The sequence below is a fragment of the Myotis daubentonii genome, chromosome 9 (genome assembly GCF_963259705.1).
Source record: "Myotis daubentonii chromosome 9, mMyoDau2.1, whole genome shotgun sequence".
In the NCBI taxonomy this organism is placed as follows: Eukaryota; Metazoa; Chordata; class Mammalia; order Chiroptera; family Vespertilionidae; genus Myotis; species Myotis daubentonii.
Genome location: NC_081848.1, coordinates 66,908,174 through 66,919,006, shown reverse-complemented (window position 1 = coordinate 66,919,006; position 10,833 = coordinate 66,908,174). Strand labels below are relative to the sequence as shown.

Here is a 10,833-nt window from a genome sequence, read left to right as displayed (position 1 = left end):
CTTTTGTTTGCGCCTCTGTGTATTAAAAACCAGGCAACTGCAAATGAATTGCTTAATTTCTTCGTAACTTCAAAGGCCATTCTCATTAGTTTCACCAAATGCCAGTTATTGGTACCAGGATTGGGGAACGTTGGGGAAGAACAGTTTCCTTAAATCCAGAGTTTGGGTCGCATCCCTTTAAATTGTAGTCTTTGCTTGGGATAGGTCCCAGGGAAGCGGTTTTAATTGCGGGGGGTGGGGGGTCGAGTTCATTATGACTATTTAGCCGCTCGTGCGGTTAAAGAAAAACCTGAAACCAGGATTGATTTTAAGGTTGCGTTGGTGGTATAGTGGTGAGCATAGCTGCCTTCCAGGATTGATTTTAGAGCTACCCAGTCCCTGTCCCTGCTGTGCCTCATGAATTCACTAAGCAGATTTACATTAGGCGCAGGTGGTTAGGTCTGGTGCTCCCCCTACCCAGCGCGCAGAGTGGCTGTGCCCGGAGGTCCCGCCCCCGACCACGTGGGCCACGCTTCCCGCTGCTTGCGGGAGGTTTGTTCTGGGAGCGGAGTGGCCTGCGGTTTGGAGCTCGCAGAGGGGTCGTCCGCTGCTCCGTGGCCGCGTCTCCACCCCGTTCCCGGGCCGGCTTCCAGGCACCATGGCATCCCGCGGGAGGAAGCGGAAGGCCGAGGCGGCGGTGGTCGCGGCAGCTGAGAAGCAGGAGAAGCTGGCTGGCGGCCAGAAGGAGGTGGAGGAGGCGACGGTCGTTATCGAGCATTGGTGAGGCGCCTGGGGAGTCCCCGAGGGGGGCGGAAAGGGCGTCGCGCACCCGGAGCCCTGGGCTCTGACCCTCCCCGTCTCCTAGCACGAGTTGACGCGTGTACGGGCGCAACGCCGCGGCCCTGAGCCAGGCGCTGCGCCTGGAGGCCCCGGAGCTCCCGGTGAAGGTGAACCCTGCCAAGCCCCGGAGGGGCAGCTTCGAGGTGACGCTGCTGCGCCCGGACGGCAGCAGTGAGTGGGGACCGGGGCTGGGAGGAGGGCATGGTTCGGAGGAGAGGAAGGGCTGGGCTCACGGCGGGGGAGATAGGAACGTCGCCTCCTCCGGTCCTTCCCCAGGTGCGGAGCTCTGGACTGGGATTAAGAAGGGGCCCCCACGCAAACTCAAGTTCCCTGAGCCGCAGGAAGTCGTGGAGAAGCTGAAGAAGTGCCTTCCGTAGGAGGCTCGGGCCGAAATCCTCATGCTGAGGTTTGAAATGGGGGCGACGGTCTAGGGAGGGATTGGGTTGATCTCGGTGTGGATATTTATTTTCGAAGCAACTGTTACCCCGCATTTCACAGAGGAGCTACATTTTTTTTTATAACGCTTTAACTGTTAGTATTTCCTCTATTGGGAATACCTCTTCCCTTTATATTGGTGGGAAAAACTGCAACCAGCAATTTTTTTTTTTTACTGTTTTCTATCTAATGTGCCCTTTACTAATTCCAGGTTTTATTTCATAATCTAAGTTCTAAGACTTGGCTCAAAGGCAATTGTAAATGATTTATAGAAATGCAATTTATGTCCTTTGAAGGTGCAGTTAAGTATTGTCCTGAGGGTATGGGCTGGTTTTGTAAAAAATTTCATTTTCCACACCCCTGGTGGTGTATTGAATCTTTGAAGTGGATTGTAAATCCTACCAGTACGCTCATTTATGAGTTCAACAAAATCACTGACACGTGTTTATTTGTATGGGTTGTGATTCCCCCTTTTATTGGCAAAAATTTTTGTGTAACTTCATGCATACTTACCCCAACCCTCTTGTTTTTTGTTCCTAGTAGGGTCTTTCTATTTATAGTCCCATATGGCAACACTTCATTACTGTACTCTTAGTCACTTAAATTTGTCCTTGTCTTCATATCTAGTGGTTCATACAGTGCTTTCACATGTCATAGGTATGTGCCTCATAACCTTGATATGTTGAGATGTGGGAGGAGGATGCAATCCTTGAGCTCTCCTGAGTCTTTGGGTTCAAGGATAGAGGAACACGCCTTCCTCAGGCTATGATTGCCTAGATCTCTTTTCTAACATTTTTTTCTCTCATTTTCACAGCTTTCTGTTCCTGGTGGTGATGGAACATTTATGACGGGACATGGCCAAACTACAGTTATGTGCCTGAAGCTATAGTTTCTTCCCCTGCAGAATTGATGGTTCAGTTGTGAGGCAACACTCCAGTAAGGCATTGAAAAGTTCTTGGATTTGGTTTAATAAAAGTTGAAATAAAGTTCTTGGCTAATAAAGTTAAAATTATATGGTAAGGGATGAAAGCCAACCTTATGGGATTGGTCCCCTTTGTATTTTTCGTAGCCTAAAGTCACCAGTTAACTTGAAACTCCTAGGGTGTCTGGTAGACCATGTGAAATATTTGTAAAATCTTTGGGGGAAAATAACTTTTTTTAAAGCTACTATCTTGGAAGTGATGACCTGACCATCCAGTGGCTTGGAACTGGTAATTTCTTGGTCTTCCTGGCCCCTGCAGAGATTTTGGCTAGACTTTCCAAACTGGGAATAAAGAAGCCCCACATATAAGGTGCTGGACAATGTCCTCTCACTCCCATACACTTTTGTGTTCCACTCCAGCACCGCTTCACACCTTCTGGAACATTTTCTCTGACAGAACTACTGCAGAGGATGTACTTAATTTTTCCTGAATTCTCTGTGTGTCATAACCTGGAAGACCTGGCCTTGGCTGTTACCTATGAACTACTAAAGTTGAAAACCTCATAGTTTATTATTCTACTTATTTGTAACTGGGAAGTAGATTAAAAGGAACGAAAAAGGTTCAAGTTCATAATTTTCTACCCATGGTACTAAATTTCTGCCCAGCTCCCAAAACCTGGGGAGGGGAAAGCATGGCCTAAGGAGAACAAGGGGAATGCCTGCCTCTCGTGCTGAGAGGGCAGACATGTGCTAGCTTCTCTGCCAATATCACTTTTGCTAGCCAACATTTCCCATCCTCCCAGTGCCCCTAAACTGCCTTCCCTATCCACTAGGTTAGTATATCTACCTCTGTTTCTGACTCTGAGGAAGCGTCTGGCCATATGGAGGGAATACTGGTAGGTACTAGGTTCCCCTCTGCTATCCAGTCTACCACATCAATCTCTTCCTCTTCAGAGCTGGCAGAAGGTAGGTCTAACAGCTCAGAGTTGCTAAGTACCTCCTTGCCTGGTTCTGGGGCAGGGTATAACACCTCTTCCATAGTTAGGGATACTTCCAGCCCTGTCTCTACCCAGTTAGAACAGGGAGGTAAGAGGTCCCCATAGGACCTTTGGGGAAGGTCAAGGGAGTCAATGTGAAGAAGTTTGTCCCCCTGACCATCCAGTGGCATGGAACTGGTAATTTCTTGGTCTTGATTCCAAGAGTGTCCTACAGAAAGCATCTCCCCTTCACTAATCTTAGAGGGCATGACAAGGGGGCTAAAGGGTTCAATTGGCTCTTTGTTCTCACCCACAGGTTCCTTTTCTAATCCAGTTAGCTCTCTGGGCCAGAGTTCCATTCCTGGTAAATACCATCCTTCCCCTTCCATCCAATTCTTCCCTGTTTCTGTCAAGTGATAACTAGGGGTCCTGCAGCCCTCAGCTTCAGGACTCTCCAGAGATACTGTAGGTGGCTCAATGTCTGGGCCACATAGCATGAAGTCCAGGATCTCCTCCAGCTCACTGGTGGCAGCAACACTTGTGATTCGGTATTCCTCGGCTTCACAGGGCTGTTCTAGCAGGGCTGTGTCAAATGCATATGGCTCTGTGCAGTCAATATCGAATCCAGGTTCCTTCCCTACCAGCTCTGGACTGGATCCAAACTCAGACTTCACTACTGGGTGGTCTGGGGAGCGGCTAGCAGAGAGCAGAATGTCTTGTAGCTTACAGGACACAGGGGAATCCTGACACAGGTCTATTCTAGTAGATGACATTTCCTGCTGGTTAACTGAGGATGGCTGAATTCCTGGAGGCTCTTCTGAGTCTCCAGGTTCTGGGACATGAGGGCTATCTTTAGAGGTTTTGAGGGGAGGTTCTTGTACCACTTCCCAGCAGGTCCCATTAACAGTCTTCCTAAGCTTCACTCTCCCAACCTGCCCCTCTTCTGCAGAGTCTAAGTTAGGTGCCCTGACTTCAGGGCTCCATTTCTTACTCCCACCCATTTTTCCAAGGCCAGATGGGCTTGAGGTGCTTTGTAGAGGACTAGCTCTCCCTGGTGTGTGCTTGTCCTCTAGCACTTCTTTCTTTATACTCTTTTGTCGCCAAAGACGCCGGCCAGGGGTTGCTGGCACTGAGCTGGATCCACTTAAAATGCTGGAAGGCTTGGATGTACAGACATCAGGTGATGGCTTTGAACGACTCAGCCTGATCTTTCTGGGCAACAGTCGCTTATCCACAGAGGGGTACAAGCTGGGTGGGGAAAGCTCTGTAGGACCAAGGGCAGGGTCACTCTTACTTTCTTTAGATCCCTGACTGTGGCTTGATGGCGAAGAGCTTTCTTCTTCCGGAACTGGGCAGGCTCTGGCCTTCCTCTTGAGCAGGAGCGTGCCAGATAAGTCCCCTGCATTCTGTCGGTTGCTCTTGTCCTGGGGCCCTTCGTCCTTCCCTGACAACTTCAATCTCACTGCCCCACGAGGACAAGGAGTCTGGGTAACGGGCAGTGGAGTAGGGCAGTGGCTGGATGCCACCACCCTGGCAGAGATTGGTGCGGCACTTGGAGGTTGTAAGCACTCCCGGTTCAGTCTTCGGCCCTGAGGGGCCTTTACTAGCTTCCCCCCTTCTAGCTGAAGGGATTCCAGCTCAGATATGCAGAGCTGACGGGCAGCAGAAAGCACCTCTTGGGCTTCTTCCAGAGATACTTCCATTTCTGAGGTATACAGGAAGTCCACCAGCTTCCTAAGTGTTGTGATCTTCAGGCCCCCCAGCTCCAGCACCACCTTACAACCCTGAGCTGGCCTCTCCTGCTCCAGGCGCTTTGTGAAGAAGGGGCTGCAGGCAGACAGGATACAGCAATGGGCTGGGACTACCTCACCTGGGGGGAAACCCAAACACTTGGTTATCTCACGCAGGCTGGCATGTTCATGAGCTAAGCACAGATACTACTACTGAAATGGTTGCCCCTTCTCTCAGTTTCCCTCCATGGAAGTTCAAGGTGCCTTCCTGGAACCTTGAGCTATTACTTAGCTAACTAAAAATCTAGTTTGGACATTACTTTTTTCAAAAAGCCTTCCCCCTTTCTACCCCATGTGTGGGTTTGGTGCTCCTGAACACAGAGATGTATTCTGCAGCTATCATAGATAGCACTTAGCAATCTGTATTGTCCACCTTCACAATGTAAGGACCAGCTGTCTTACTGCAGTACACCTAATGCTCGACAGAGTAGGAGATCAAATACTTGCTGAATAAATTTTTGTGACTCACACAAATGTAGAAAAATTATAGAAGCTGCTTGTGGTCTAATAGAAAGGGCATGACCTTTGGATATGTACACTCAGAGCTCAATTCTCTCCTGAGCTCTATCTACTGCCTAATAGGCAGTGGTCTGTCCTGAGCCACCTTCTCACTTTATGGGCACTTCCTGGGCAATCTCAGTCTCCAATGGCTTCAAATACCAAAGGCTTGCCAATGACACCACCAAAAATGTTTATTTCAAAATAAAGTATCACATTCACCCAGTTGTTCAAACCTGAGCACTAGACATTACCTTTCATTCTTCCTTTTCCCCTACCTACTGCATTTAATCAGTTTTTTAAAAATATATTTTTATTGATTTCAGAGAGGAAGGGGAGAGATAGAAACACCAATGATGAGAATCATTGATTGGCTGCTTCCTGCACACCCCTTACTGGGGATCAAGCCCGAAACCCGGGCATGTGCCCTTGATCGGAATCGAACCTGGACTCTTCATTCCACAGGTCAATTCTCTATCCACGGAGCCACACCAACTAGAGCTAAGCATTTTTTTTTAATATATTTTTTATTGATTTTTTTACAGAGAGGAAGGGAGAGAGATAGTTAGAAACATCGATGAGAGAGAGACATCGATCAGCTGCCTCCTGTACATCTCCCACTAGGGATGTGCCCGCAACCCAGGCACATGCCCTTGACCGGAATCGAACCCGGGACCTCAGTCCGCAGGCCGACACTCTACCCACTGAGCCAAACCGGCCTCGGCAGCATTAATTTTTTTTAAAGCAAATCATTTTTGAGTCATTATATGGCAAGTATTATTCTAAGGGTTTTACCAGTATTCATTTAATCTTCACCAGACCTCTATGAAGTAGCTTTGTTATTACAGATGAGTAAATTTTGGCATAGTTAAATAATGTGCCCACAATTATATGGTTAGTAAGTAGCAAAAAAAGATTTGTACTGGGGGGTGGGGAGTGGGGCTGATTACAGAATCTATACTCTTAACTGCAGGAAGTTTTAAAAATTCTTTTTAATAGCTCAAAAGCCAGAAATTTCTCTCTACTCATTATTTTAGTTCAGGCCACTATCCCCTCTCTTCTGGATTACAAAACAATCTCCTATCTGGGCCCATGAGTAATCCAATAATTCTTACACAGCTTGAGTGCTGTTTCTAAAAGGTATCTGATCATGACCTTAAAACCTATAAATGCAGCCCTGGCCGGTTTGGCTCAGTGGATAGAGCGTCAGCCTGCGGACTGAAGGGCCCCGGGTTCGATTCCAGTCAAGGGCATATACCTTGGTTGCGGGCCCATCCCCAGCGGGGGGTGTGCAGGAGGCAGCTGATCGCGATGTTTCTAACTCTCTATCCCTCTCCCTCTCCCTTCCTCTCTGTGAAAAATCAATAAAATATATTACAAAACAAAACAAACAAAAAAACACCTATAAATGCAATTCCCAATCTTCTGAGGACAAGACCTACTTCCTTTGTATAACACTTCAGACCTCACATGGCTGCTGCTAATTTCTCTAGTAATATCTCTGGTTACTTCCTGTAGTCTAACTATAAGGAGCCACTCACAAATCACTGGTCACATCTCTAATTCTCTGTATATTCTGTTCTTTTTGCCTGGGGAAAACCTTTCCTCACTTCCTCCTACTTCTGTTTGTCCGTCAGACCTCACTATAGAGGGTTACTTCTAAGAGAATCTCCCTAATCCCCATTCCCCAAACTCCTCAAGCCTATAAAGGATGCTTCTATATCAGCCAATAGTTACCCCAATATGTTATCAAACTACACACTTACCCTAACTCACTCCCATGGGAACGCCTGTCCCTCCGGCCTCTACCCAAATACACTGGTTATTTGAGTGTCTCCCTTTATATGATTTCCTTTCAAGGAAGGACTTTTTATCTTTACATATACTGTGTATGCCCATGCCAGTATAATGCACTAGCATACAATAGGTAACTGATACTTTTTTGTTTATTCTGAATTAAGGAATGAATCCCAACTCTGCACTTATTAAGAGAACAAACAGGCAAGTCACTTAATTCTCTGGGCCTCAATTCATTCACCTTATATATAACATTATTTATTTCACAAGGCTGTTACAAGAGACATACACTGTAGAATATATACTGTGTAAACTGTAGAGTGCTATACAATATTGGTTGTCAAAATCCTTTTTTATAAATGAAACTGAGCTCCAGAGAAATGAAGTTACTTGCCCATTTGTCACTTAGTTACTAAGTAAAAAGCTAGAATGTAAACTGACTCCTAGTATTAGGCCTTTACCAGGCTCAACCTCATGCTGATTTAACATTTCAAATGTAAAGGGAAGAGGTGGAAATAAGGTATATATACAGGGGTGACCAAAAGCTGGTTTACAATTGTGAGTATGCCAAACACAGCTTAGTTTTGTATCATTTATTAGAGTCCTGGTGCATGGATTTGTGCACGGGGGGGCGGGGGTGGGGGAAGGGGGACCCTCAGCCTGGCCTGCGCCCTTTTGCAATCCGGGACCCCTCAGGGGATGCAGCAGTGTGCCAACTGGCAGGCGGCCAGGAAAGAGCCCGAGCCAGGGCTGGGCACCGCTCACGCTCATCCTGGCCTGCTGTACCTGCTGCACCTGCTTGCTGATCAGTAGCACTGCCTCTGAGTCGGGACAGGCTCCTGCCACTACAGCTGCTCTCACCAGCTGTGAGCCTGGTTTCTGGTTGAGTGGTGCTCCCCCTGTGGGAGCACACTGACCACCAAGGGGGCAGCTCCTGCATTTCTCCCTGGTGATCAGTGCGTGTCGTAGCGACTGGTCAACCGGTCATTCCAGGCGTTTGGTCATAACCGTCGTTTAGGCATTTATATATATATAGATTCTTGTGTTATATATTTTTCTATATGAACAACTGTAAACCTACGTTTGTCTACCTCTGTATTTTAGGTCAAACAACAAAACCAACAATTTCAAGATAAGAGTAAAAAAAGCAACAGGTTGGCAAGAAAAAGGGAAAATATGTAATAGTATCATCTAACATATTAAAAGCACTTTTCTAAGTGCTTTACATGTTAACTAAATATTCACAACCATCCCATTATATTATTCAAGTTTTATAGAATTTCTACACTTAAAGAAACTTTACAATTACTATTTTTTGGTTAATCCTCACCTGAGGGTATTCTTCCATTGATCTTTCAGAGAGAGTGGAAGGGAAGGAAAGACAGACAGAAACACATTGATTGGTTGCCTCCTGCATGTGGGCCAGGGAGGAGCCTGCAACCGAGGTATGTGCCCTTGACCAGAATTGAACCTGGGACCCTTTGATCTGCAGGCTGATGCTCTATCCACTCAAACTGGCTAGGGCTAATTTTATTTTTTCAGAAAAAAATGTCTCATTTTCACTCTTGCAAATATAACTGTCCGAGAAAACAAACAGCTCTTTACCAAATAGCTTACAGTGCTCAAAGGCAAGAACACTTTTTCCCCCCTGGTTTTGTCCTCCTCTCCCTGGTTCTAAAGTCTTTTTTATCTTATTCTATGGTGAGTTTTCAATTGAGTCCCCACTACAGTAAGTTCTCAATGTCATTGATAGGTTTTTAGAAACTGCAACTTTAAGCGAAATGACTATAAAGAAACTAATTTTACCGTAGGCTAATGATGTAAACGAGTTAAGTTCCTAAGCATATTTCTGGTCACAAAAATGTCACCAAGCTATTAAATAAGGAACAACCAAAACACTTACAGTATTAAACATTGTAATAAATGTGAGGTATATGTACAGTTAACAACGATTAATAAAAGCAAGTCAGATAATTATTTTCCAACCTGCTTATTCTACTTTAGGGTTGTAGGTGGCCAAAGCCTATAAGGCAGCTCAAGGCAGGAACCAACCCTGGACAAACACCCTTCCCTTATAGGGTGCACTCACAAACATACTCTTATACCCACTCAGACTGGGACAACTCAGACATGCTAATTCACCTAACAGACACATCTTTGGGATGTGGAAGGAAACTAGTACCTGGGCATGGGGAGAAAGTGCAAGATCCACACCCACAGTGGTCCTATCTAGGAATCAATATTATTTTCCTCATTAATGTAATAAAGCAACATTGGCGCCAAAACCGGTTTGGCTCAGTGGATAGAGCGTCGGCTTGCAGACTGAAGGGTCCCAGGTTCGATTCCGGTCAAGGGCATGTACCTGGGTTGCGGGCACATCCCCAGTGGGAGATGTGCAGGAGGCAGCTGATCAATGTTTCTCTCTCATTGATGTTTCTAACTCTCTATCTCTCTCCCTTCCTCTCTGTAAAAAATCAATAAAATATATTTAAAAAAAAAAAAGCAACATTGAACAAAACAATGTTATTTGAGGACCTGCTGCAGTCTCTTACCTTCTGCCTGCAGAAGGACATCACAGAATACCCCACTCTGTTGCTGGTGATACAGCTGTAGAAAAGCCAACCGGAGGAACCTGGAATTTCTGTATATGATTTTGGGACTGGCAGGAGAACACATGTTGGTCTATTAATAAAACTAGGTTTTCACAGATGAGATTCCTGTGGATGAAAGAACATACATTTCAGAACTATGTTTATACCTTTTTCTGTCTTTGAAATGGCAGGAAAATTTGAAAGTTGAGGATCCATAATTGTGCCAAGCTATTTCAAGAAAGACTATCATAGTTGTTTCATGAGGGAGATACAAGATAAGTCTCAATTTGAATCTCAGGTAAATAACCTAACTTCTTTGAGTCTCACTTTTCTCATCTATGAAATGGAAATGATAACAGTATAGTTACCTCTTAGGGTTGTTTTAAAGATTAAATGAATCAATGCAGGTAAAATAGCTTAGTACTGTGAGTGCCTGGCACATAACTATCACCCGCAAAATGGTAGCTTTTATCCTTGAACTTTCCTCATTCACAGTACCTATAGTTCTGACTACTCATATTCTTCCTGAGCACCACACTCCAGTTACATGGGTATAATCCTCAATTTAACATTTAAGAAATAATATGAATATAAAATCCTCTAGTTTAAGTGTATACATCTTTTTTTCTGAGCTCATTCTACCACACTAACCAGCAGAGGGTGCACTGTAAAGAAAAGCTGCTGGAGTTGGGAACGTCGGGCACAGAAATTAGGACATTACCTAATGGTTCAGATGTTCTTGACTAAAGCGAGCTGGATTCCATTTGGCAAAGAATCTGGTCTTCAGGTTTGTCGTTTGTCAGTCCGGTTGATTACCTGGCTAACAATGGACAAGGATAATTAAGCATTCTACCCCAACCAAAACAAACTGGATACTCTGACTTCAGGCTAACTACATTTCCAGCGTTTTGCCCTGAACCCCTTACACTTACTGCACAGCTGGTGTTCCTCTCCTGGCATGCAGTTTTCTGTCAGGTGGCACTGATGGTCCGAAGAGTTAAACT

General features: G+C 45.5%; 2 protein-coding genes across 4 annotated transcripts; one reads left to right on the top strand and one right to left on the bottom strand.

Annotated features, from left to right (window-relative positions):
- Nucleotides 1-223: 223 nt before the first annotated feature.
- On the top strand, nucleotides 224-9,514 carry SELENOH (selenoprotein H). Of its 3 annotated transcripts, XR_009454458.1 has the most exons (7): nucleotides 224-321; nucleotides 376-759; nucleotides 845-990; nucleotides 1,096-1,225; nucleotides 2,069-2,190; nucleotides 2,597-5,906; nucleotides 8,343-9,514. XR_009454458.1 is itself a non-coding variant. In XM_059709302.1 (5 exons), the coding sequence occupies exons 2-4, from the start codon at nucleotides 638-640 to the stop codon at nucleotides 1,194-1,196; spliced, it is 369 nt and encodes a 122-aa protein (XP_059565285.1). In that variant the 5' UTR covers nucleotides 224-321; nucleotides 376-637; the 3' UTR covers nucleotides 1,197-1,225; nucleotides 2,069-2,288. The 3 variants fall into 3 exon arrangements, 1 of the variants encoding a protein (XP_059565285.1); XR_009454457.1 differs by lacking the exon at nucleotides 2,597-5,906; XM_059709302.1 differs by lacking the exons at nucleotides 2,597-5,906; nucleotides 8,343-9,514 and having other exon boundaries at nucleotides 2,069-2,288.
- Nucleotides 3,006-9,914, bottom strand: BTBD18 (BTB domain containing 18). Its single transcript, XM_059709303.1, has 2 exons — nucleotides 9,791-9,914; nucleotides 3,006-5,023 (listed from the first exon to the last, which is right to left on the bottom strand). Exons 1-2 carry the CDS (start codon nucleotides 9,912-9,914, stop codon nucleotides 3,006-3,008), a joined length of 2,142 nt encoding a protein of 713 aa, XP_059565286.1.
- Between the last annotated feature and the right edge of the window lie 919 nt (nucleotides 9,915-10,833).